General features: G+C 39.9%; 1 protein-coding gene across 4 annotated transcripts in view; it reads right to left on the bottom strand.

The window, feature by feature from the left end:
• Window positions 1-22615, bottom strand: part of farp2 (FERM, RhoGEF and pleckstrin domain protein 2) — a 242812-nt gene that overhangs the window by 81069 nt on the left and 139128 nt on the right. For all 4 annotated transcript variants that reach the window (XR_009508090.1, XR_009508099.1, XM_059951181.1 and 1 more), the window contains exons 14-15: window positions 9370-9554; window positions 3129-3218 (exon numbers count right to left, since the gene is read on the bottom strand). Coding sequence is in view for 2 of the 4 variants with exons in the window: in XM_059951181.1 (XP_059807164.1) it covers window positions 3129-3218; window positions 9370-9554 (275 nt within the window). In the remaining 2 variants the exon portion in view is untranslated. The remainder of the gene's footprint in view (window positions 1-3128; window positions 3219-9369; window positions 9555-22615) is intronic.

Below are 22615 nucleotides of genomic sequence, written 5' to 3'. Positions count from 1 at the left end.
GACAAAACAGTTTAATGGTCCCCTAATTACCACCTTAAATCCATTGGGCTTCTCCTGTCAGATATTCCCTTAGTTTTATCTACCCTTCCACCACCAAGTTATTTATTCATTGAGATACAACATGGAACAGGCCCTGCAAACCACGCCGCCCAGCAGCCCCCAGTTTAATCCTAGCCTAATCACTAGACAATTTACAATGACCAATTAACCTACCAACCATGGACTGTGGGAGAAAACTAGAGCTCCTGGAGGAAACTCCCGCAGTCACAGGGAGAACGTACGAACTTCTTACAGACAGCGACAGGAATTGAATCCATGTCACTGGTACTGTAAAACATTGTGCTGACCACTGTGTTACTGTGCTTCACAAAAACCAACTTATTTTACCAAAAACTAGGCTGTTCCTTCCTCGTTCCCAGTAATTATCTGCTTCTGTCTTCACGGATGCTGCCTGACCTGTTGAGTGCTTAAAGCAATAATTTTTATTTCAGATTTCCAATATCTGCAGATCTTTCGATTGTCATTGAATGGTGCATTAAAATAGCAGATTAAATGGGCAACGTCCATCATTAAGGATCCCAATCACCCAAGACATGCCCCCTTCTCATTGTTACCATCAGGGAGGAGGTACAGAAGCCTGAAGGCACACACTCAGCAATTCAGGAACAGCTTTTTCCCCTCTGCCATCCGACTCCTAAATGGACATTGAACCCATGAACACGACCTCACTTTTTTTAAATATATATATTATTTCTGTTTTTGCACTATTTTAATCTATTTAATACACTCCCTCACTGTAATTGACTTATTTATTTTTTTCTATATTATCATGTATTGCAAGTTAACAAATTTTATGACACACGCCAGTGATAATAAACCTGACTCTGATTCTAAACACCGAAGAATCTTTTGAGATACAGGTGGCCCCTGTTTATCAAACATTCACTTTATGACACCTCGCTGTTACAAAAGACCTACATTAGTTACCTGTTTTCACTAACAGAAGGTGTTTTCACTGATACGAGAAAAGGCAGTGCATGCCCCGATCAGCCAAGCTCCTCCCCCTGAACTGCATTCTAGCTGGCATTGCTTAAACACGTGCCTGTGAGCTCCTGTGCTCTATGTCAATTTATTTTGTGCATCCATCAGCAGGATGAGTTCTAAAAGAGCTCATAAGGGTGTAACAATGTAAAACTAGACATAATTAAGCGTTTCAATCGTGGTGAACGACGTAAGGACATTGTCCGCGCGTTGAACCATTTGCACTATTTATATGCAGAGAGAAAGAATCTGGAAAACTGTCGATGTTCCTGTTGATTCTGCTCGTAGCAAAGTGGTCTCTCTTAGTCGGCATCCAATAATGGATAAAATGTAAAGTCTATTGCTTGAGTGGACTGATGGGTTCCATTAAAAGCATTCAAAGCATGGTGTTCCATTAAGTTATCTTAAGGAGAAATCGGTCAGTCTTTTTAACAAGCTGAAACAGTAAGCACTGGACGATGGTGCTGAAAGTTTTGCGGAAGTGGAATTTAAAGGTAGTCATGGGTGGTTTGATCAGTTTCTGAGGCGAGGGCAGCTTCATAGCTTAAAGTTTACTGGAGAGAGTGTTTCGGCTGATACTGAAGCTACCTAAAAGTTCCCAGCAGACCGAAGAAAATAATTACAGAAGGTGGTTATTCGTATAAGCAAGTGTTTAACTGTGACGAAACTGCAATTTATTGGAAAAAAATTACCAATCACCCCAATCTCTGACGAGTCAGCTTAACACACCATCATCAATGTGCTCGCTGTCATTGCGATTCCTGTAAGTGAAACTACACTGTACATACATTATTTTTACTCTATGTAGGCTGTGTATTTTTTATGTGTTATTTGGTTTGATTTGGCAGCTTCATAGCTTAAAGGTTACTAGAGAGAGTGCTTCCACTATGTAGTGAGATTATACGCTACGCTAGACAGTGCTGCAATGATTGCAGAGAAGTATTTCTACATTATATAGGCTGTGTATTTATCATACCATTCCTGCTTTTACTATATGTTCCTATTCTTTTAGGTTTTATGCGTTATTTGGCATGATTTCGTAGGGTTTTTTTGGGTCTGCAAACACTCACAAATTTTTCCCATATTATTAAATGGTAATTGCTTCTTCACTTTACGACATTCCAGCTTATGAACCATTTCATAGGAACACTCTACCTTCAGGTTTTGGTGTGTGGCCAAGTGGTTAAGGCGTTCATCTAGTTATCTGAAGGTCGCTAGTTCGAGCCTTGGCTGAGGCTGTGTGTGTGTCCTTGAGCAAGGCACTTAACCACACATTGCCCTGCGACGACACCGGTGCCAAGTTGTATGGGTCCTAATGCCCTTCCCTTGGACAACATTGGTGACGTGGAGAGGGGAGACTTGCAGCTTGGGCAACTGCCGGTCTTCCTTTAAAAAAAAACTGGAAACTTTCCAAGGTGCAAATCCATGGTCTATCTAGACTAATGGAGGCCTACATACATCTACCTTCGGATAGTGGGGGGAAAAACCTGTATTTATTTAAACTTTTATATTCAAACACCTACTGGTTCAGCAAGTTTTATGAAATTAAAAAAAAGCTCAAAGGGGTAGTAGATTTGAACTTTGTGCTACAGTTGGAATGCAGTTGTTCCAAGGTCCTAGTCACTGCTGCAGACCATCATACGAACACCCTGATTCTGGGTGGCAAAGAACTGATCCAGACCTGACCCCAGCAACCTAAAATGCTGGACATGACTACAGAGGGGAGCAACAGTCCTTTTTGGGTCCTTACAGCTTTCAAGCAGTTTGACATTTAACTTCAGAAAACTTCTGCCCTCTCTGAAACAGATCATATCCTGTGCAGTTTTCCTATGTAAAATACTTACAATGACCCACATTAAGTCACAGTGCTGACAGCTACTAAGCCTGAGGTTTAGACCTTGCTGACTAACAAAGGTAGTTGAGGTCAAAACTGAGGGAACCACAAACCCAAGAACAAGCTGGAAGAGCAGGTGTGATCCAAAGGGAACTGGCCACTCAGCCATCAGTAGGTCAGACACATCAAGATACAAGAGGAATAACATCCCAAATGTCAGACATTAATGATAGAGAAAACAAAATTCCCTCACCACAGTGATGACTTCCAAATCCTTCAGATAGGTCCTCTCTGTGGTCAGGATTTCCTTGGCAATAAAGAATGCCTTATCAGCCGGATAACGCTGCATTAAAGAAAAGACATCAAACATTAAATGACATGCGTAAGATACAGAGCAGGAGTAGATGAGGTCCGAGGAGGAATTTCTTTTTTTTAAACTCAGTTGGAAGTCTGGGTGAGCGTGGAGCTAGGGAGGTTGCAGAAGGACTTGGACAGATTCGGAGAATGGGCAAAGAAATGGCTGATGGAATGCAGTGTCCAGTAGTGCACGGTCATGCACTTTGACTTTAGAAGTAAATGCTAGACCATTTTCTAAACAGGGAGAAAATTAAAAAATCCAAAGTGCAAAGGGAGTTCTCACTCAGGATTCCCTAAAAATCAATTTCTAGGTTGAGTTGGTGGTGAGGAAGGCAAATGCAAAGTTAACATTTATTTCAAGAGGACTAGAATATAAAAATAAAGATGTAATACCAAGGCTTTATAAGGCACTGGTGAGGTGTCAGTTGGAGTATTGTGAGCAGTTTTCTATGACATTGCTGACATTGGTTCAAAGGAGGTTTACAAAAATTAACCCAGGATTTGAAGGCTTATCACATGAGGACCATTTAATGGCTCTGGGCCTGTATTCACTGGAATTTAGACAAAGGGGAGGGTGGGGGGTGGATCTCTTTGAAACCTATCAAATGTTGCAAGTCCTCGATAGTGGATGCGGAGAGGATGTTTCCTATAGTGTGGAGTCCGAGTCTAAGACCGGAGGGTACAACCTCAGAGTAGAGGGATGTCCATTAGAACAGAGATGAGGTTTATTTTGCCAGAAGGCGGTGAATCGGTACCATTTGTTGCCACAGGCAGCTGTGGTGGCCAGGCAATTGGGTGTGTTTAAGAGGATTGATAGTTTCATGTTAAGTCAGAACATGAAAGGTTATAAGGAGAAGACAGGAAATGGGGCTGAGAGGGAAATGGATCAGTCATGATGGAATGGTGGAGTAGACTCAATGGGCTGAATAGCCTAACTCTGCTCCTATGTCTTTTTGTCAAACGTTTACGTATGTAAGTGAGACCATAGACAGACGGCAGAATTAGGCCATTTGGCCTATTGAGTCTCACCACCATTCCATCATGGCTGATTACTATGCCTCTCAATCCCACCCTTCGGACTTCTCTCTGCAGCCTTTGACGCCCCTACTAATCAAGAACCTATCAACCTCCAGTTTCAATAGCTCTATGATCTGGCCTCTATAGTTGTCTGTGGCATTGAATACCTCAGATTCACTATCCTCTGGCTAAAGAAATTCATCCTCATTTCTGTTCTGAAGCCGTGGCCCACAACTGGAAACATCCTCTTCACATCCACTATCTGGGCCTTTCAAAATTTGATAGGTTTCAACGAGACCCACTCCTATTCTTCTAAACTCCAGTGAATACAGATCTAGAGCTTTCAAATACTCCTCATCCATTACCTTTTCATTCCTGGGATCTTTCTCGTGAACCTCCTCTGGACCTTCTCCAATACCAGCACATCCCTGCTTACATAAGGAGCATAAAACTGCTCACTATACTCCAAATGTGGTCTGACCGATGTCTTATAAAGTCTCTGCATTACATCCTTTCTTTTATATTCTCATCCTCTTGAAATGAATGCTAACATTGTGTTTGCCTTCCTCACCGCAGACTCAACCTGTATACCAACCTTTAGGCAATCCTGCACAAGGACTCCAAATCCCTTCACACCTCAAATTTCAGAATTGGCTCCCCATTTAAAAAATAGTCTATGCTTATACTTCTTCCACCAAAACTCATGAGCACACACTTCCCCACATTATAATCCATCTGCCACTACTTTGCCTATCCCCTAATCTGTCCAAGTCTTCTCCAGACTCCCTGCTTCCTCAACACAACTTACCCCTCCACCTATCTTTGCATCATCCACATCACTGTCTGGTATGGAGGGGCTACTATACAGGACCAAAAGAAGCTGCAGAGGGTTGTAAATTTAGTCAGCTCCTACAAAGTACCCAAGTCATCTTCAAGGAGGGGTGTCTCAGAAAAGCAGTGTCCATTACTAAGGACACCAGCACCCAGGGCATGCCTTCTTCTCACTGTTACCATCAGGTAGGAGGTACAGAAGCCTGAAGGCACATACTCAGTGATTCAGGAACAGCTTCTTCCCCTCCTAAATGGACATTGAAGCTGTGAACACTATCTCACTTTTTAAATATATATTATTTCAGTTTTTGCATGATTTTTAATCTATTCAATATACGTATAGTGTACTTGACTGACTTACTATTAGTTTTTCTTCTTCTATATTATGTATTACATTCTACTGCTGCCTAAGTTAACAAATTTCACAATACATGCTGGTGATAATAAACCTGATTCTAATTCCCGTCCTCAAAGCCGTCAATTCTGTCCTCCTGATCAGTAACATACATCGTGAAAAGCAGCAGACCCAACATCAACCCCTGCGAACACCACTAGTCACTGTAGCCAAACAGAAAATGCCCAGCTTTCTTCCCACTCTGCTTTCAGCCAGTTAACCAGTCTTCTGAACATGTAAGCACATTACCTGCAATGCCATGGGCACTAATTTTGTTTTACACCTTCATGCATGGAACCCTGTCAAAGGCCTCTGAAGATCCACGTAAACAACATTCTCTTACTTTCTTTTGTCAATTCTGCCTGTTATTCCCTCAAAGAAATAACAGATTAGGCCTATGACAGACTGAATCAAATGTGGTGACGAACCAGCATACAGGAGGCAGAGTGAAGACCTGGCTGAGCGATGCCACAACAACAACCTCTCACTCAATGTCAGCAAGACCAAGGAGCTGATTATTGGCTTCAGGAGGAGGAAACCAGAGGTCCATGAGCCAGTCCTTATCAGAGGATCAGAGGTGGAGAAGGTCAGCAACTTTAAATTCCTCTGTCTTATCATTTCAGTGGATCTGTCCTGGGCCCAGAACGCAAGTGCAATTACAAAGAAAGCACGGCATCACCTCTATTCCTTAAGAGTTTGCGAAGATTCAGCATGACAGCTAAAACTCTGACAAACTTCTATAAATGTTTGGTGGAGAGTATATCAGACATCCCACCCTGCAAAAACTCATTTCAGGGAGGTAGCACCCTGGCCCTCCGCAACCCCATATTCCCCCCCCCCGCCCCCGGGCAACCTCCAAGGGTGTATGTAATACTTTGTTTAGTGATTTTGTCTAATCTGTAAACCAAGTTGGGTATATGCAGAAAATGTGACATTAAAATGCGTACTTATATTATGGAGTTGTGTTTTTATTCTATTACAACTTTAAGCAAGTCTACAGGGAGTTTGGCCTCATCACATAGGACATGAGTAGAATAGCTCCTTAGCAGCTCGCCAGCTAGTTTAAATAACCTTAGCTATTCTAATGAATGAATGACACCTGTTAAAACTCACCTCAACATGTCTTTTACAGTCATTTACCCCACCATGGGCAATAGAAAAGTCACTGTTGCAAACAGTGCAGCAAGCAACACTGTTATTTTTGACTCCTATTAGGCAGGAGTACACTTTAGTGTCATTGGGGTGAAGTACATTTTATATTTTCTTTCTTTGAAACATTCTGCCATGGCACTGTAGGACACTAAACTGAACTGATGGACAATGAAAGAGAGAGAAGTCGACTGAAAGCCCACCCACAGAGAAAAGTGATCGATCTACTTAGCACAAAGAATGACCAATCAGGATGCTCCTTCCTCTCCTCCCTCTCTCAAAAACAATCTATTTCCGGGATATTGTATATAATTTGCAGGCATCAGGGAGCCATTATCAATATGCGGGAGACTCCCAGAACTTCTGGGAGAGGTGGGATGTCTGGTATATTGACTAGCTGCATCACAGTTTGGTATGGAAACACCAAGGCCCTTGAATAGAAAATTCTACAAAAAGTAATGGATATGGCCTAGTTAATCACAGGCAAAGCCCTTCCAACCATTGAGTACATCAATACAGAGCACTGTTGCAAGAAAGCATCCATTATCAGGGACCCCCACCACCCAAGTCATGTTCTCTTCTTGCTGCTGCCATCTGGAAGAAGGTACAGCAGCCTCAGGACTCACACCACCAGGTTCAGGAACAGTTATTACCCTCAACCATCAGGCTCCTGAAACAAAGAGAACTTCACTTGCCCCATCATTGAAATGTTCCCACAACCTATGGACTAATTTTCAAGGACTTTTTATCTTGTGTTCTCGATAATTATTACTTTCTTTTTGCATTTGCACAGTTTATTCTCTTTTGCACCCTGGTAGAACAGAGTGCAGTCTTTCAATGATTCTATTATGGTTATTTCTCTATTGTGGATTTACTGAGTATGCCCGCAAGAAAATGAATCTTAGTGTTGTATATGGCAACATACAAATACTTTGACAATAAATTTAGTTTGAACTTTGAAAGAATTCCAACAGATTTGTCAGGCAAGATTTCCCTCAAGGAAAACAAACTGACTTTGGCCTACTTTATCATGGGCCTCCAAGTACCCAAAGCATCATCGTTACTAACATCTTGCCAAACAATAAAGTCATGTTAACTGACACTTGAATTAACTGGGATTTAAGTAAACCTGACTGTCATGACAAGCACTTGAATTACTGGGAAATATTGAATCAATATAGCAATCTCAACATAAACCAATGTTAATACATAAATCGTCTTATGTCAGCAGCAGAGAGAGTTGGGATTAGTCAAAGATAGCATGACTTTTGTTCTGTATAATCTATTGCGATGTATTTTCCATATTGGATTGTTTTGTACCTATTTATTAGAACAGAAAAGGAACTCTTTCAGCTTATGGGTCTATATGCCAGCTTCAATCAGAACAACCCAATCAGTTCAATGCCTTTTCCTATTTCCCTATAACCCATCGATTCCCCTTTTGAGTCAGTATGCCAATACTCATAGGACAATCTACAGGGCTCAAAAAAAACCTACCAACCTTTGGAATATGAGGACCATCTAGAAGGAAGCAACACACGCAAAGTGCTGGAGGAACTCAGCAGGTCAGGCAACATCTACGGAAATTAATACACAGTCGACGTTTCAGGCAGAGACCCTTCTTTAGGGCTGAGAGGGAAGGGGGAGGTTTATTTTATTTTTACCGGAGGGAGAAATTAAATTTTACGCCATCAGGTTAGAGGCTACTCAGATGGAATACAAGGTGTTGCTCCTCCACCCTGAAGGTGGCCTCATCTTGGCACAAGAGGCCATGGACTGACATGTCAGAATGGGAATGGGAATCAGAATATGTTTGGTCACAGGGAAGTTCTGTTTTTGGCAGATGGAGCAGAGGTGCTTGAATGAAGCAGTCCCCAGTTTGCGACGGGTCTCATCAATGTAGGGGAGACCGCATCAGGAGCACTGGACACAATAGATGACCCCAGCAGGTTCACAGGTGATGTGTTGCCTCACCTAGAAGGACTGATTGGGGCCATGAATGGAGGTGAGGGAGGTGGTGTAGTTCTTGGGCCACTTGCAGGGATAAGGGCTGGGAAGGACATGGGGGGGGGAATGAATGGACAAGGGAATCACAAAGCGAGCGATCCCTGCAGAAAGTGGCGAGGAGCGAGTAAAGATATACTTAGTGATGGTATCCCTTTGGAGCTGGTGGAAGCTGCGGAGGATGTTGTGTTGGTTGTGGAGGCTCGTGGGGGGGTAGGTAAGGACAAAAGGAACTATCCGAGTTAGGGTGGCTGGAAGATGGGGTGAGTATGGATGTTCAGGAAATGCAGGTGAGGACAGCATTAACAGTGGAGGAAGGAAACCCTGTTCTTTAAAGAAGAAGCCACATTTGGAGAATGCACAAACTTCAAAGAGACAACCCCAAGATGAGGATCAAACAGAGAACACTGGAACGGAGGCAGCTGTTCAACTAGCTATGCCATGCAGTCACTGTTCTTCACATTGCTCCCACACAATTGATTTACTAGATGGAAATATCTTCTCTCACTGTATCTTTCCATTTCTAAACAATCCCTGCTCTCTCTAATAAAGAGACAGAACTTTATCTCATACTTTGGGATTGTGGTACATTTAAGGTTCCACTCTGAAAACCCTATAGGGATATGAAACACTTCATGAAAGATGTAAACTTTTGCTTAACCTGCTCTGAAGGCCAATAATGAATCAGTCAGGCGTCGCAAGCAACTTCCAAATAAGCATGCAAACCCATCCCTGACCTCACCTTTCGACAGTCTTCTTCATCTTCATCTGCCCTTGTGCTGCCAACATCACTGAGGATCGGGCTTTGCAATGGAGATGGAATCTGAGGAGGCAAATTCAGGTTAGACATCTGGGATCCAGGAACCAATACATTGAGGGTGCTCCTTGTAGCAAGAGGGGATAGCTGAAGACTGCCACCCAAACCACCTGAAACAAATTAAAAACAAAGACAAAATAAAATAGGACACCTTAAGACTACTAAATACGAATAAGCTGTAAACCTATAGGATGGAGAGCTGGTCATAACTGAGTATGAGGATGTCTCCTGGTTGAAGATATACCTTGTAGGAAGAACTTCGGGATCACATGAAGCAATTTTGGGGAACGTTACTACAAAGCACACTATTCCAAAACAGATTGGATTGAAAAGGTGACTTTTCCTAACAAAGCTCACCTTGTCTATCATCTACTCTCACTTCCAGATTCGAAGCAATTCCAATATTTTGCCTCTCGTCTTCTCTGGCAACTTGGTTACAAACGTTTGACTTCATTGAATCACACAGCACAGAAAGAGACAACTTCTGCCCAAAGCACCAGTGCTGGCTGTGATGTCTTTCTACTCTAATCATGTTGTCTCCCAATTCTGCACCGTTCTTATCACAGTACCTGTCCAAATGCCTTTTACATGTAATTGTATCTCCCTCCACTACTTCCTCTGGTACTTTATTCTAGATAACTATCACTCCGTGTGGAAAACCTTCACCTAGAGTTCTCGATTAAACTTCACTCCTCTCACCTTAAACCTGAGCTCTAGTTCCAGACTCCCATCTATCCTATCCTTTATAAATTTATCTATCACCAATAGTCATTCACATTTCTAATTCTAATATATTCTAAACTGATGATCTAAAGATATAATAAGAACTATCCTTTAATAGTTGTAATCATGAACCATTGAAGCCATACAGATGAGGTATATTATTACCCAATAATAAAACAATTTAGTTGAGATAATAATTTATCCACACCTTGGTGAACTTGCACACAAATGATATGCAGAGTATATACAATCTCAGGAGTGATATATTAGTCTCTCTCCTGCCAGTATCTTTTCCTTCATGTATTGAAGACTGTCAACAAAGGTCAGATTATTAATGGTTATGTTTGTTTCAAAAATAGTGATAGCAAAACTTACAGATATAGTGACCATATTCACTTTTTCATAACCACAATCTACCTTAATCCTTACAATGGTTTTTAAAACTTATGTAATTGTTTACTGAAGTAAATACCAGAGCTTCCAGCCCTTTAGCATGTACTATCCCAGTTCGATCTGAGATATTAACTCTGTTTCTCTTGCCACCTCACTTCGTGTTGTGTTTCAGATTCCCCAATTAGTTTTTATTTTATTATAAATGTATCACTACTCTGGACAACACCAAGTACAAATTTTGTGGTGATGCAGTCTCCTAAGTGAGAACTACAATAATGTTGAAAAAATTAGAAACACGATTATTAAATTTGTTATTATGTATGCAATTATTTGACTTGATTTAATACGATAAAAATTTTATTAACCAAAGGAATTGACATATTTTCAAAACCACATGATCAGTGATTCTTGGGGCAGAAAATGTAACAAATCACAGTGACACAATAGGAACTGCAAAAGGCGACTCTTGACATTAACATTACAGTTCCTTATGATGCAATCTTTTGGCACGACAGACCAAAACCCAAAGGAGAATCTTGGCAATCTTTACATTCAGGAAATGTTGACAGAACAGCTTTCAATTAATTGGATGAACTGAGCAAGATTTTTTGATATTATATTCTATCCCACACAGTTAGGTGCCATGATTTAAATAACCCCACAAAATGTGGTATCGGATTTGAATTGCATGGTCATTTCCCATGCTAAGTCCAATTCTACCTTTCTTGCAGCACACTAGATTTGCTGCTTGACAGCCAGACTTTCTGCCAAGGTCATCAATGCTACTGCTGATCAGAACTTTGCTTCCATCGGCCTCTGAGCCAATACCAGTTGACTATTCCTAATTTGTCATGCTGTAACTTAGCATGGACTTGGGCTAACCACGCACCCGACCTACTCTCTGGTTTTCACACACACAATACTCCAAGCCTGCCTCTGCTGTTCCTTCTCTTCAATGCTGCAGCTGCATCTTCACTGCCCTTATGCTGCCAGAGTCTCTGCTCATAATCCTCACATCAGTATCCTTACTCCAAACCTGCCAAATTCACCAACACAAGCAGGCTCAAACCACCTCCAAAAATCATCTGCTGCTTTGCTCCAGCAGCTCCAAGCCCTCAAACCACATTGTTCAAGTACTGTCACCGCCTCACCCGTACACCCATTATCCCTACAGAGCCTTCTGAAAATCAACTACTCTCAAATGTCTCCTCAAACAGCAGTACCTCCTGTGATTTGCAAATGCTCGCCCTCAATGCTTAAAAAAATAAAAACTGGGAAGGCCTGGTCTTGGGCAATCTAATACGTTGGAGGGTGCTGCATTCTGGTGTTGGTACGGACGATGCCTGTGGAGCAACGAGGAGGAGCCAGGACTGCAATTGAAAATAAAGCCTCCACAATCCAACAGAATCACTCAAATCCAAGTCTCAGACTCACAGACCTGCAAGTAAAAAACAAGTCCTTTGAGTTTTCATTTTATGTTACATGCCGCTGATTTTTCTGTTACCGATTTCATGGCTGGACATCTACCTTTTTTTAAACTAATCACGACGATAGTCTATTTTTAATCAAGTTCAGTAGTAGCTTAATTTAGATATCTGCCAAACTTAAAATGATATGGTATGAGATGTTGATGTTTAATGAATAAGGTGCTCTGGTTGGAAATAGTCCTGCATTGAAATACGTCGGGCTACAAGTCAGTGAATTTAGTTTTACATTTGGTCCAGCAGCATCTGTGGAGAGAAAAACAATTACCTTTTCAGATCTATGATCCATCATCAGTAGCAGGTTCTGACAGAGGGCTTTGGACCTGAAATATTAACAATTTACTGCCCAAGTCTCCAACATTCTGTGTTTTAGTTTAAGATCTGCAGGTATGTTTTGATCAAGGTGTGAGTGAGAGTGTGAGAGAGAGAGAGAGAGATAGAGACAGACAGACAGACACACACACACAGTTGGCTCTGAGTGGGGATAGGAGAAGTAAAGGAACAGAACAGGAAGGTTGGGGTTCCCTCTGCAGAATGAACCCAGTGCTCTACAATGCAGTCACCCAATGTACATTGACTTCTCCCAGTGTAGGGGAGACCACATTGTGAGCACTGTATCCAGTGTATTACCTCAAGAATGAAAATTAATCACCTGTTTAGGTCCTTGGGCAGAGGAATGAGATTAAAAGGTGCTTTGAACAATGCACACAATATTGATGATTAAATAAGCTTCTGAAGACAGAGAGGCCTGCCCAGTACTTTTAGAAGCCTCTGTTTTGCTTACGCCTGTAATTTTAGTTACTGCCTGTTACGCCACTGGCGTTTAGGGCAGCAATGATTTTTTTCCCCTTTATTGCTGTATCCATAACAATTTTTTTTGAGCAGTCAGGTTAGCCGAGTTGAAACACCTGGAGGACCAGTGTACCACCCTGAGTCTGGCCTCTATCTGCTCGGCATGGGCGAGACTACCAGGAGTCAAAGCACAAGGCCCTGACTCCAGCCAACATGACTCTCCTGGTCACTGAGGCACACAGGCCTCCAAACCTTATGACATGGTTGTGGTCCTCTTGGAGACATCTCTGTATTTTGGTCTCACAGAAATACTTCCATCTCCCTTTTGCTTTTAAAATTTAACAGCTTACTTAAATGGAGAAAGCTGTTAAATATTCAATGTCATTAGTTTTGCCTCATTTTTCTACTCTTAAATTAAAAAAAAATTTTCCTCATTCCCAAACCCCACCACCACCACTCTCAAATTATAAAGTTCTAACAAATAAAATTTGAATGTGATACTTAATGAATGGACAGTCATAGAAGCATTTAAATCCCCAGTACAAGTCTCTGACCATACACTTTTCACTTCCTATTCTCTCCATCATTTGACAGACAATTCCCAGACTAAATCAACTCCTTCTGGGCTCAGACATTTCCACATTCAAGTAATCTGATAACTGATTCACAATTTCAATCCATACATTCGTTCTGACCAGCATTCATTTTTATTTGATATTTAAGGTGCAGCAATGTCCCTTTACAAATTTCAGTATCTACATATTCTAAAACCCTACAGGATCTATTTATACCAGCCCACAGCTTTCTGTTCAGTTCTGCCCTTGATCATGGCCGAGCATTTGGTTTTTCATCTTAAAAGCGTAGATATACTTTTAATGTTTTATGCCAGCAATTTTACTTCATGCTATTGCTGCAGCTATGTTACTAAATCTGTGATGGGGTTTTATTTTAAATCACAACTGGACAGGTCCCTCACTGCTAAATTCCCAATTTGCTGTTCACTGTTACTGTTTAATAGAAGCACTAAGAAAACAAAAGCTGAAAAGCTGAATAATCTAGCTTTCATTGTGTTTTACTGAGAAAATTACTGATTCAATGTGCATTTTTAGCAGATGAGTACCATTCAAATACATTCCCATTCAAAAAAGGCAGCCTTGTCAATATTTTCTCAAGCAATCGGGGTCAATGGATCAGTTCTTTCCCCAGAGCCTATTGGTAACCAGTGTGCCTTGGGCTCTGATCTATAGTAATTTGATGTGAAGCATAATAAGATGATGGATCTCAGTAAAACACCACCTTGTTTAAATGTCAGCAGGACAATTCACACAGAAAGAGTGAGGAAGATTCTTATTCCTCTCGAACCATGCACAAGCTCAAAAGGAAGAAAATAAAATGGAATGAAAAACATGATTTCTAAAACTATCTGCAATGATATAAAAGGGTCATTTTAAATACAGAATGTTGTATAAATACACATCAGTCAAAAAGCTTCTAGTTGACTTTTCAAGAAGCTTTTAATGAGCCTTACTTAAGTGTCATTCAAATTCATTAAGTGTCATTATACTCAAATACTAAAAAAAAATCATTGGGCTACTTTACTGAGAAACTACTGTATACAGAGTATGCAGAGCTTCTGCCGCCCATCTGTGGTGACCCAGGTTCCATCCTGATCTCTATCTGGATGTCTATGTGGAGTTTGCATGTTCTCCCTGTGACTGCACAGGTCTTCTCCTGGTGCTCCACCTTATTCCCACCTCCCAAAAATGTGCTGGTTGGTTTTGGGCACTAAGTTACCGCTAGTGTGTAGATGAGTAGTAGAACTCAGGACAGTGTATGGTGCGGAAGTTGATGGTGATGTAGGGAGGATAAAGTGAGTTAGGTATAAAAATGAGTACATGGTAGTCAGCAGAAAATGGGAGAAAAATCTACGTTGTCCTTCTCAATAACAGACAAAAAGTCAACAATTTTTTGAAATGTCCCTGCAAGGCAGGAACATTTGTACTAGAAATTATATAAATCACATTTGGAAGAAACATGGACCCAGCACCTAAACAAGCTTAGTTGATCATTTAAAGTGTATCATTCCACTATACTTCTTCCTTTACAAGTTTTCCATCAAAACAAAAACTTTATAGCATCCTTCCCTTCCTATCCCACAAGAAAACACAAGCTCTACTAACTAACTTTTTAGATATACCGTTTCATCTCTATTCAATATTGCCATTTTCACATTGACAAAGATGAAAGTAGGGTTACTGGTCTTAAGCACCTGCTCACTTGAATGGCAAAGTACAATTAATCAGTCCTAGTGAAATCTTTCAGAAAAATAGACAACCCTGCATAAAAGCAATATTCTTTATTGAAAAGATAGGTTATTACCCTCAGCTCCAAGATGATACAGAGTGTTTGCAAGGTTTTGTAAGACTGTAATGATCAATATATTGGATCTTGTGCTGCATCTCAGAACTTGACAGCAAAAATCAAAATCCTTTGATCTTTATCTAGGTGGTTTCTCAGTGCAAGCAAAGTGGACAATAGCAATCAACTCGTATTGTTTTCCAATTTCCAAAGTGATTGCATAGCCAAGGCATTTTGGAAATGTATGAAAATGTGCATAATGTACAAAGCAAGCTCCCAAAAGCAATTCAACGAATGACAAGCTTATTTTTATTTAATAATAATTGGCCTGGATCCAGGAAAATTCCTTTGCGTTTCTTCCAACAGTTTCATATGATCTTCCATATCCACCCAAAGGCATAGAGACTATCTCATTAGCAAACTAGCAATTCAAACAATGCAGCATCCCTTCCATTCTGTACTGAAGTGCCAGTACACAAGATGTGCAAATTGTTTAAAAAACAGGCACTGGATTCACTGAACAAATTCCAACTTGACAGACACCTGCCATTGCCTAATTAACAATTTCCTGAGAAGGGCTGAATTTTTAAATCAAATCACAGAAATTATACTTTAAAGCACGTCTTCCCTGCAAAACAAAACAAACAAAAAAAATTAGTTAATAAGGAATGTGTACAAGTGTTGAAGAGGGAAAATAGGCACTCATGTTTCGGGTATAAATGAAATGCAGATGGGTGACACAGCTTGCAAAGTAAATAAGCGCTTCCTTACTGCATAGTCCTAATGCCAAATGTATATATGTTAGGTGCCACATTAGTGCAGTATTGAAAATAAAGACTCTCAAGCTCCAAATCACAGCCAAATTTTGCAACAGACTGAAAAATAAAATACTGGGATTAAGAAATTGAACCACATTCCTGAAATTTGAATTCAAAAGGATAAAATAGCAAGACAAACTCTTGTACAAGATTTAAACACAAGAGATTCTGCAGTTGCTGAAAATCTTCAGTGCAGTGACATACAAAAATACAGGAGGAACTCAGCAAGTCTGGCATCATCTGCATTGGGGAATAAACAGGTTTGGGCCAAGACCCTTCGTTAAGACTGGGAGAATGTTGACCGCATTGCTCAGATTCTTCAATCAAAAATCCAAAGAAAACCCCCTAGTGCAATTTGTTGACTAGAAAAGGAGGTCAATCAGCTCCTAAACTTTTTTTTGGGCTGGGATGAGTCCCAAGATAAAACCTTCTGAAATTCTGTATGACTGTAGAAATTTTTCACTGTACACCATGTCAATACAATAATCTTCATCTGGAATTCAGGTTTAGATCAAGTGTTTCTTGCTAGTGAAAATCCAAGAACAGAAGCAAAAATGCTTCTAAGTTCTCAGTGGAGAAACACACGGACATGCATGAAGGCAGTAGTTTCCATGGAAAACACTTGGATTTCCTCTTCTCTGCATTCTAATAAAAAGTTCTGGCTTTGAACTTTATTACGACATATGATAGACAGTTGAAGATGACATAGGACTTCAGCCTGTTAAACTGCAAATAAAAAGCCTCTTGAACCCTGATTATTCTTCACCATGTTCCTTCTCTGGCTTATTGTTTTGCCTCAGGCATCTAACTGGCAGCAGAGATATCAAATTACCTGCCCTTTGAACAATGACCTACAGCATATTTAATTCACATGCAATTTTTACTGCAAAACATTCAGAGCAGGGGCAAGTGATGAACTATTTCTTTTTAATGTTCATATCTCATATTAGATGTACACCTATAAAAAACTATTTATATTTTACATGATAATCTCAGCAGGCAAAATTATGAATCATAACCATGCTCTGCCAAAATTCAATGGCTACATTTTAATGTCTGGTACATTGCTGCTCTAACTGTTGCAAACTTCTGATTCAAATTTGAAATTTGCAGCTTTCCAGCTTCTTATAGCCAAGTTTGGACTATTCCTCTCCGAGCCATACAGCTTTTAAGAGAAATTAGGGTGACATAATAGCAAAGTAATCAAAACCAGAAAATAACTACGCACAAATGATCAAATTCACAAACATGCCCAAGGCTCCAAATTTGTAAGCTTAGATTTTTGCTATTACTCAGTCCTAAACTATTACTGGGCACAAATATTTAAAGTTGCAGTATAATCCCCCTGCTTCTGTATTTAATGCCCCAACCAACGAAGACCAATATCAAAGATTCAGATTTGCTAAACAGACTTTGCCCTTGACAAAGCCTTTCCAAGTGATCGTTAAATCTCACCCTCAAAAATGTTTGTAGGGTCTTCCCCACCACTGATGGTAGGGAACTAGAAAGCAAGTTGAATACAGGGCAGTTCAAAACTTAATGAAGTCCCTTGTTTCAAATCAAGAAGAAATGCACCACAGGAACATGAAATGCACCAATAAAGTGGGTTATTTTAGTGCCCAAATTATTCAGAATAATCACTTTAAACACAAAAAAGTTGGTGATCATTCTACAAGAATTACTTTACTATGGACTCCATGGATATGGGACTCCAGAGTAAAACATGCAAGCAGGGTCTTCAATCCAACTCACCCATGTTGACATGTAGTCCAGCGATCTAGTCTGAACACCCCAGATTTTGCCCATAGCCCTGCATCCACCTACTTTTCTAAAATGGCTTTTAAATGTTGCCAATGTTGCAGACCTTGGAACTCAGGAAACAAAAGATTTGTACAGTACACAAGCTTTAGGGCCCCATGGAAACTTTTTTTTCAAAAACTGCCAAGTAGATTCTAAAAAGTAACAAATTATGTTCATCTAGAAAGCATGGAAAAGATGCAACCGAATTTGTCATCATCACAACTGTAAGGACACATATGCAAATTACTTAAAGCATTTATTTCTTTCAGAAAGTGACATGTGTAAAATTACTAGAATTCTATAGAAACTCTAAATACACTTTTAGATTCTGCCTTCCTGTTATTGCTGCATTCTCTTTTAATGGTACAAGAAAGTCTATAAATATATCAGCAGGAACAGAGCTAATGAACACAAATGGCAAATTAGATTAAATACACACAAAAAACAGTAAAGCAGAAATATAATTTCTCTTGTTTATTTTGTTGATATATAAAATTACAAAATTATTAAAATTCCCAATGCATCTGTGATGCACTCACAAAACCAATTATTTTTCAACAGATAATGAATCTTTGCAGACACCAATTTGCAAACCTGTTGCAATTCATTTTAAATCTGTGACCAATATTCTTACTAGTAATGCAAGAAAAAGGAGCACCAGTTATCCGATTCAGAATAGATGTACACGGTTCTGAGTCGTCCTGTCGCAATGTTCTTCATTTTGGCACAGAAAATTATTGGCAACTGACAAACACAGGTGAAGGTGGTAATTATTTCTCATTAAATAAACTCCTGCTACTTAGTGCTGAATGGCACTAAAGTGGACCAAAAGCACTTGAATGTTTCCCACAGCTGTAATGCTTCCAACTCAGGTCCTAAACTCAATGACAAAAACCATCCATGTCCATCATCCCTGACTGCATGGAACACAAATAAGACAACATAACCAGATGCCATGGAGTTGTACCAGCAAAAGCATCAAACTGCAATGTGAAAATAGACAATGATTCCATTCAGTTTCTTCTGTGGGTCAAGTTTAATCCATGTGCCCATTATTAAAGAGCAAACATTAAGAGAATGGTCTAAAGAGCATATGGGATCCTGATCATTAGAGTACAAGAACCATAAAGTCATAGCAAAACTTTCCAGTCACAGTCTGGTCCAATCTTGAGCATATTTCAGAAAAGGCTAGAGATGGTGCAGAAGAGATTACAGAGACTAGAGTCTTCAGTCTTATAGATGAACTGAAGACAGGGTTGCTCCTCTTAGAACTGAGTTAGGAGAGAACTTATGGAGCCATTTAATATCTTGAAGGGACTAGATAGAGAACTACAGAGAAACTGTTCCCTTTGGTTATCGGGACAAGAACCAGCAGTCACTGAATGAAGGTACTTAACAACAGCAGAAGTGACACAAGGAAAACTACAATTTTCAGCATAGTTAGAATCACTGTAGAGGGAGAAATGGATGCACATTTAATCATGGAGCTGGTAGCGGGAAGGAGCAAGAGATCAGTTGGAATGCTCTTACTTAAAGTCAGCATTGAATCAATGGGACAAATTGCTCCTTCTGTACTGTAACCTGATACTGATTCATGCTTCTGTTTCTCCCCATTCTACACACATCCTCCTTTGAAATCACCTTCACTCTACATGGGATAATTAAGGAAGTTGCATACGCCAGTGCTGAGGAATAATTAACCTATTCAGTTTTCCCCACTCTAACCCAATTCATTACAATTTCATGTAGTGATTTCTTTTTAAAAATAAAATGCAAACCTCATTAAAACATTAAGATTCCATTTTCCTAGCAACCCCAACCCATGGCACCCAATTAACACTTGTATACAGATCGGAGAGCATATGGAAAGAACGTGGACTTATTGAACATAGGACTTAAATTATCAGAACTGAACAGAAAGCAACTTCAATTTTATGAACAATGTACATCTAGTTAAACTCAGTTTTGCACTAGACACTGTCATTCAGCCACTGCTTCTGTAAAATGACCCATCTTCGAAGCTCTTAAAATCTCTATTGATCAAGGCTTCTGTAATGTTTTAGCCAACTTGTTAGCCATTGAAATTCCAGTTGCTGAATGTCAATTACCAGCAATGTACTGACAACTGTAAAGCTAAATCCAAGCTCTGCAGCAAATTTTAATCATAATTAGATCAATATGTTAAAATAAGAATTACCTTCTCATACCCACCCCAATGACAATAATGAGAATGAGATGCCATTTAGATTTCATCCACTTCATAAAATTCATGAACTATGTTTGTTTTAATACACCAATTAGTACTCAATAATTCAAGCCAGCAATTGCACATAGAAATTTAGTTTAAAAAAGATACATATTTAGACAATGCACTGGGACATCCTGTACCCGTACAGGTTGGTCCTAACATCTATATAGGGACAAGGCACTTTGAGAAACACAAATGACTCTTAGCTTTAAATTCAAATGCAGCTGTTCTAAGTACCACAACCAGTTGATATGTTCTTAAGGAGCCTGTAATTGGTCTGAAAGGGAAGGCATGGGATTTGGCACTCCAGGAAGAGGTGTGATGTCCTAGTTATTTAAGATGAAGAGCAGGAGGAAATAAAGAAAATGGTGTTGCAATCATTCAATGCCCATCACCAAGCAGCACTCCTATCGGTACTAATTAGCCTCAATACTCAATCATCATAATGGTGGAGTGGAGGTGGGAGAGAAAATCACTTACTGATGCAAGTACTAAAATGTACTCACACATCAGTACTAAAATGGCTGGGCATCTAATGCCAGTTTTCAGTGAGACTCTTCCAGTAAAGTCCTGCTTACTGCATATACTTAACTTCTGTAAGCCTGGTTGATCCTGACTATATAAAATAGAATCTCTTCACTTTGTGACACAGATACAATTAAAACAAATGCACATAACTGGAAGACAAAAAGGGAAATGACAACCCACTCGGCATCACCAATTCCAAATTTCAGCAACGGTTTCTCATTCGATCTTGCACTTTGCAGCAGATTGGAGCATTTGCCTTCACCACACCACCAAAATGTTTAATGCTCCCCCAAATTACACAACCAACTTGGAGGTTACATCTACTCATTCAACACATTACTGTCTATGCCAAAACTGGAAAACTGTAGATTTATTGGAATCCCATTAACATTCTAAGCACTGGTGTGAGCACCTTCTATACATTATTTGATAGTATTTATTCAGGATGCTGTAGTGTCCTTTAGCAAGAAAACACAAGTACTTTGCTCACGTATCATGTCATCTGCTTTCTGGTTGAGGTCAATATTAAATGATTAACTATCACAAAAGGCATTTTTGAAGCTGCACAAATCAAATGGAAAACCACAGTTTTCTTGTAAACATGTTAAAGTGCATTAAAATGGAGCTTTTACCAAGAAACCCTTGGAAATAAAATATTCCCAGGCATTATTTACAGTACCATTTAAAATATTTTAAAAAGTGCTTGGGGGATGCAATAAAGGGTAACAAAACAAATAGAATTTAGCAAAAGATTTTGTATCACAAAGCTTTATAGTTTAGAAATGATTAACAGTAGACTTTATGGAAGTAAATGCAATAGAATTAATTCCTAACAGCTAGTTAATTCCAGAATAAGGAAAATGGACTTGTATCTAACCTACAGATTCAAACTGTTTGGAAAAAATCAACAAGTTAGATAGTACAGATAAAGAATATTCTAACTACCCCAGAGCACTGTGTGTCAGAAACCTTGTAAAAAATCAAATGGGCTCAGACACCTTTTCTCATTTCAGGAAGTGTGGTTCAAATCACTGGAACTCGAGGCTCAGGGATCCTTTATACCTTCCCCCTTCTGTGGCTCTTGATATCCGAATGGATCGTCTTTTCTTGCCTTACAGGACAATGTAGGGTTTGGTTCATGAGTCAGATGAAGCTTTCTTCTTAAAAGTCCTTAATATCACCACAGTTCTTAGTGCATTTCCTTTCTCGGTTAGCAACTACCATGACACAACTTTAGTGTGATTTACGTTCATTCGTGGATAAGCACAGCTCAAATGCCATCTAAGTTCACAGAAGACACCATGGCTGGTAAAATCTCAGATGGCAATGAGGAGTGAGATCAGCTGGTTGAGCGATGTCATAACAACAGCTTGGACATCAGCAAGAACAAGGAACTGATTGTGGACTTCAGGAAAGGATAGTCAGTCCTCATTGAGTGAGCAGCTTCAAGTTCTTGGGTGTCAGCATCTCGAAGGATCAATCCGGCGCTCAACACATCGATCCAATCACGGCATAATAACAGTTCCACTTCATTAAGAGTTATTAGAGATTTGGTACGTCAAAGGCTCGTGCAAATTTCTACAGATATACATGGAGAATATTCAGACTGGTTGCATCACAGCCTGATACAGAGACTCCAATGGACAGGATCAAAAAAGGCTTCGGAGGGTTATGGACCCAGCTAGCTCCATCATGGGAACAACCCTCCCTCTGCCCCACATCAAGGACATCAAGAAGTGGTGCCTCAAGTAGGTGGCATCCATCACCAGGACACTCCCTCTTCTCATTACTACCATCAGGGAGCAGTACAAGAGCCTAAGACCTATACTGTGATTCAAGAACAGCTTCTTCCCTTTCACCATCAGATTTCTGAACCCATGAACACTCCCTCGATATTTTCTTGTATATTTTATTCTGTAATTTTATGTCCTTGCACTGTACTGCTGCTGCAAAACAACAATTTTCACATTATGAAACTGTGATAATAAACCTGATTTTGGAATGTGGCCATTGCTGGTAATATCAGC

The sequence above is a fragment of the Hypanus sabinus genome, chromosome 2 (genome assembly GCF_030144855.1).
Source record: "Hypanus sabinus isolate sHypSab1 chromosome 2, sHypSab1.hap1, whole genome shotgun sequence".
Taxonomy (NCBI): domain Eukaryota; kingdom Metazoa; phylum Chordata; class Chondrichthyes; order Myliobatiformes; family Dasyatidae; genus Hypanus; species Hypanus sabinus.
Note: the sequence above shows the minus strand (reverse complement) of the source record. Positions and strands in the feature narration are given on the sequence as shown.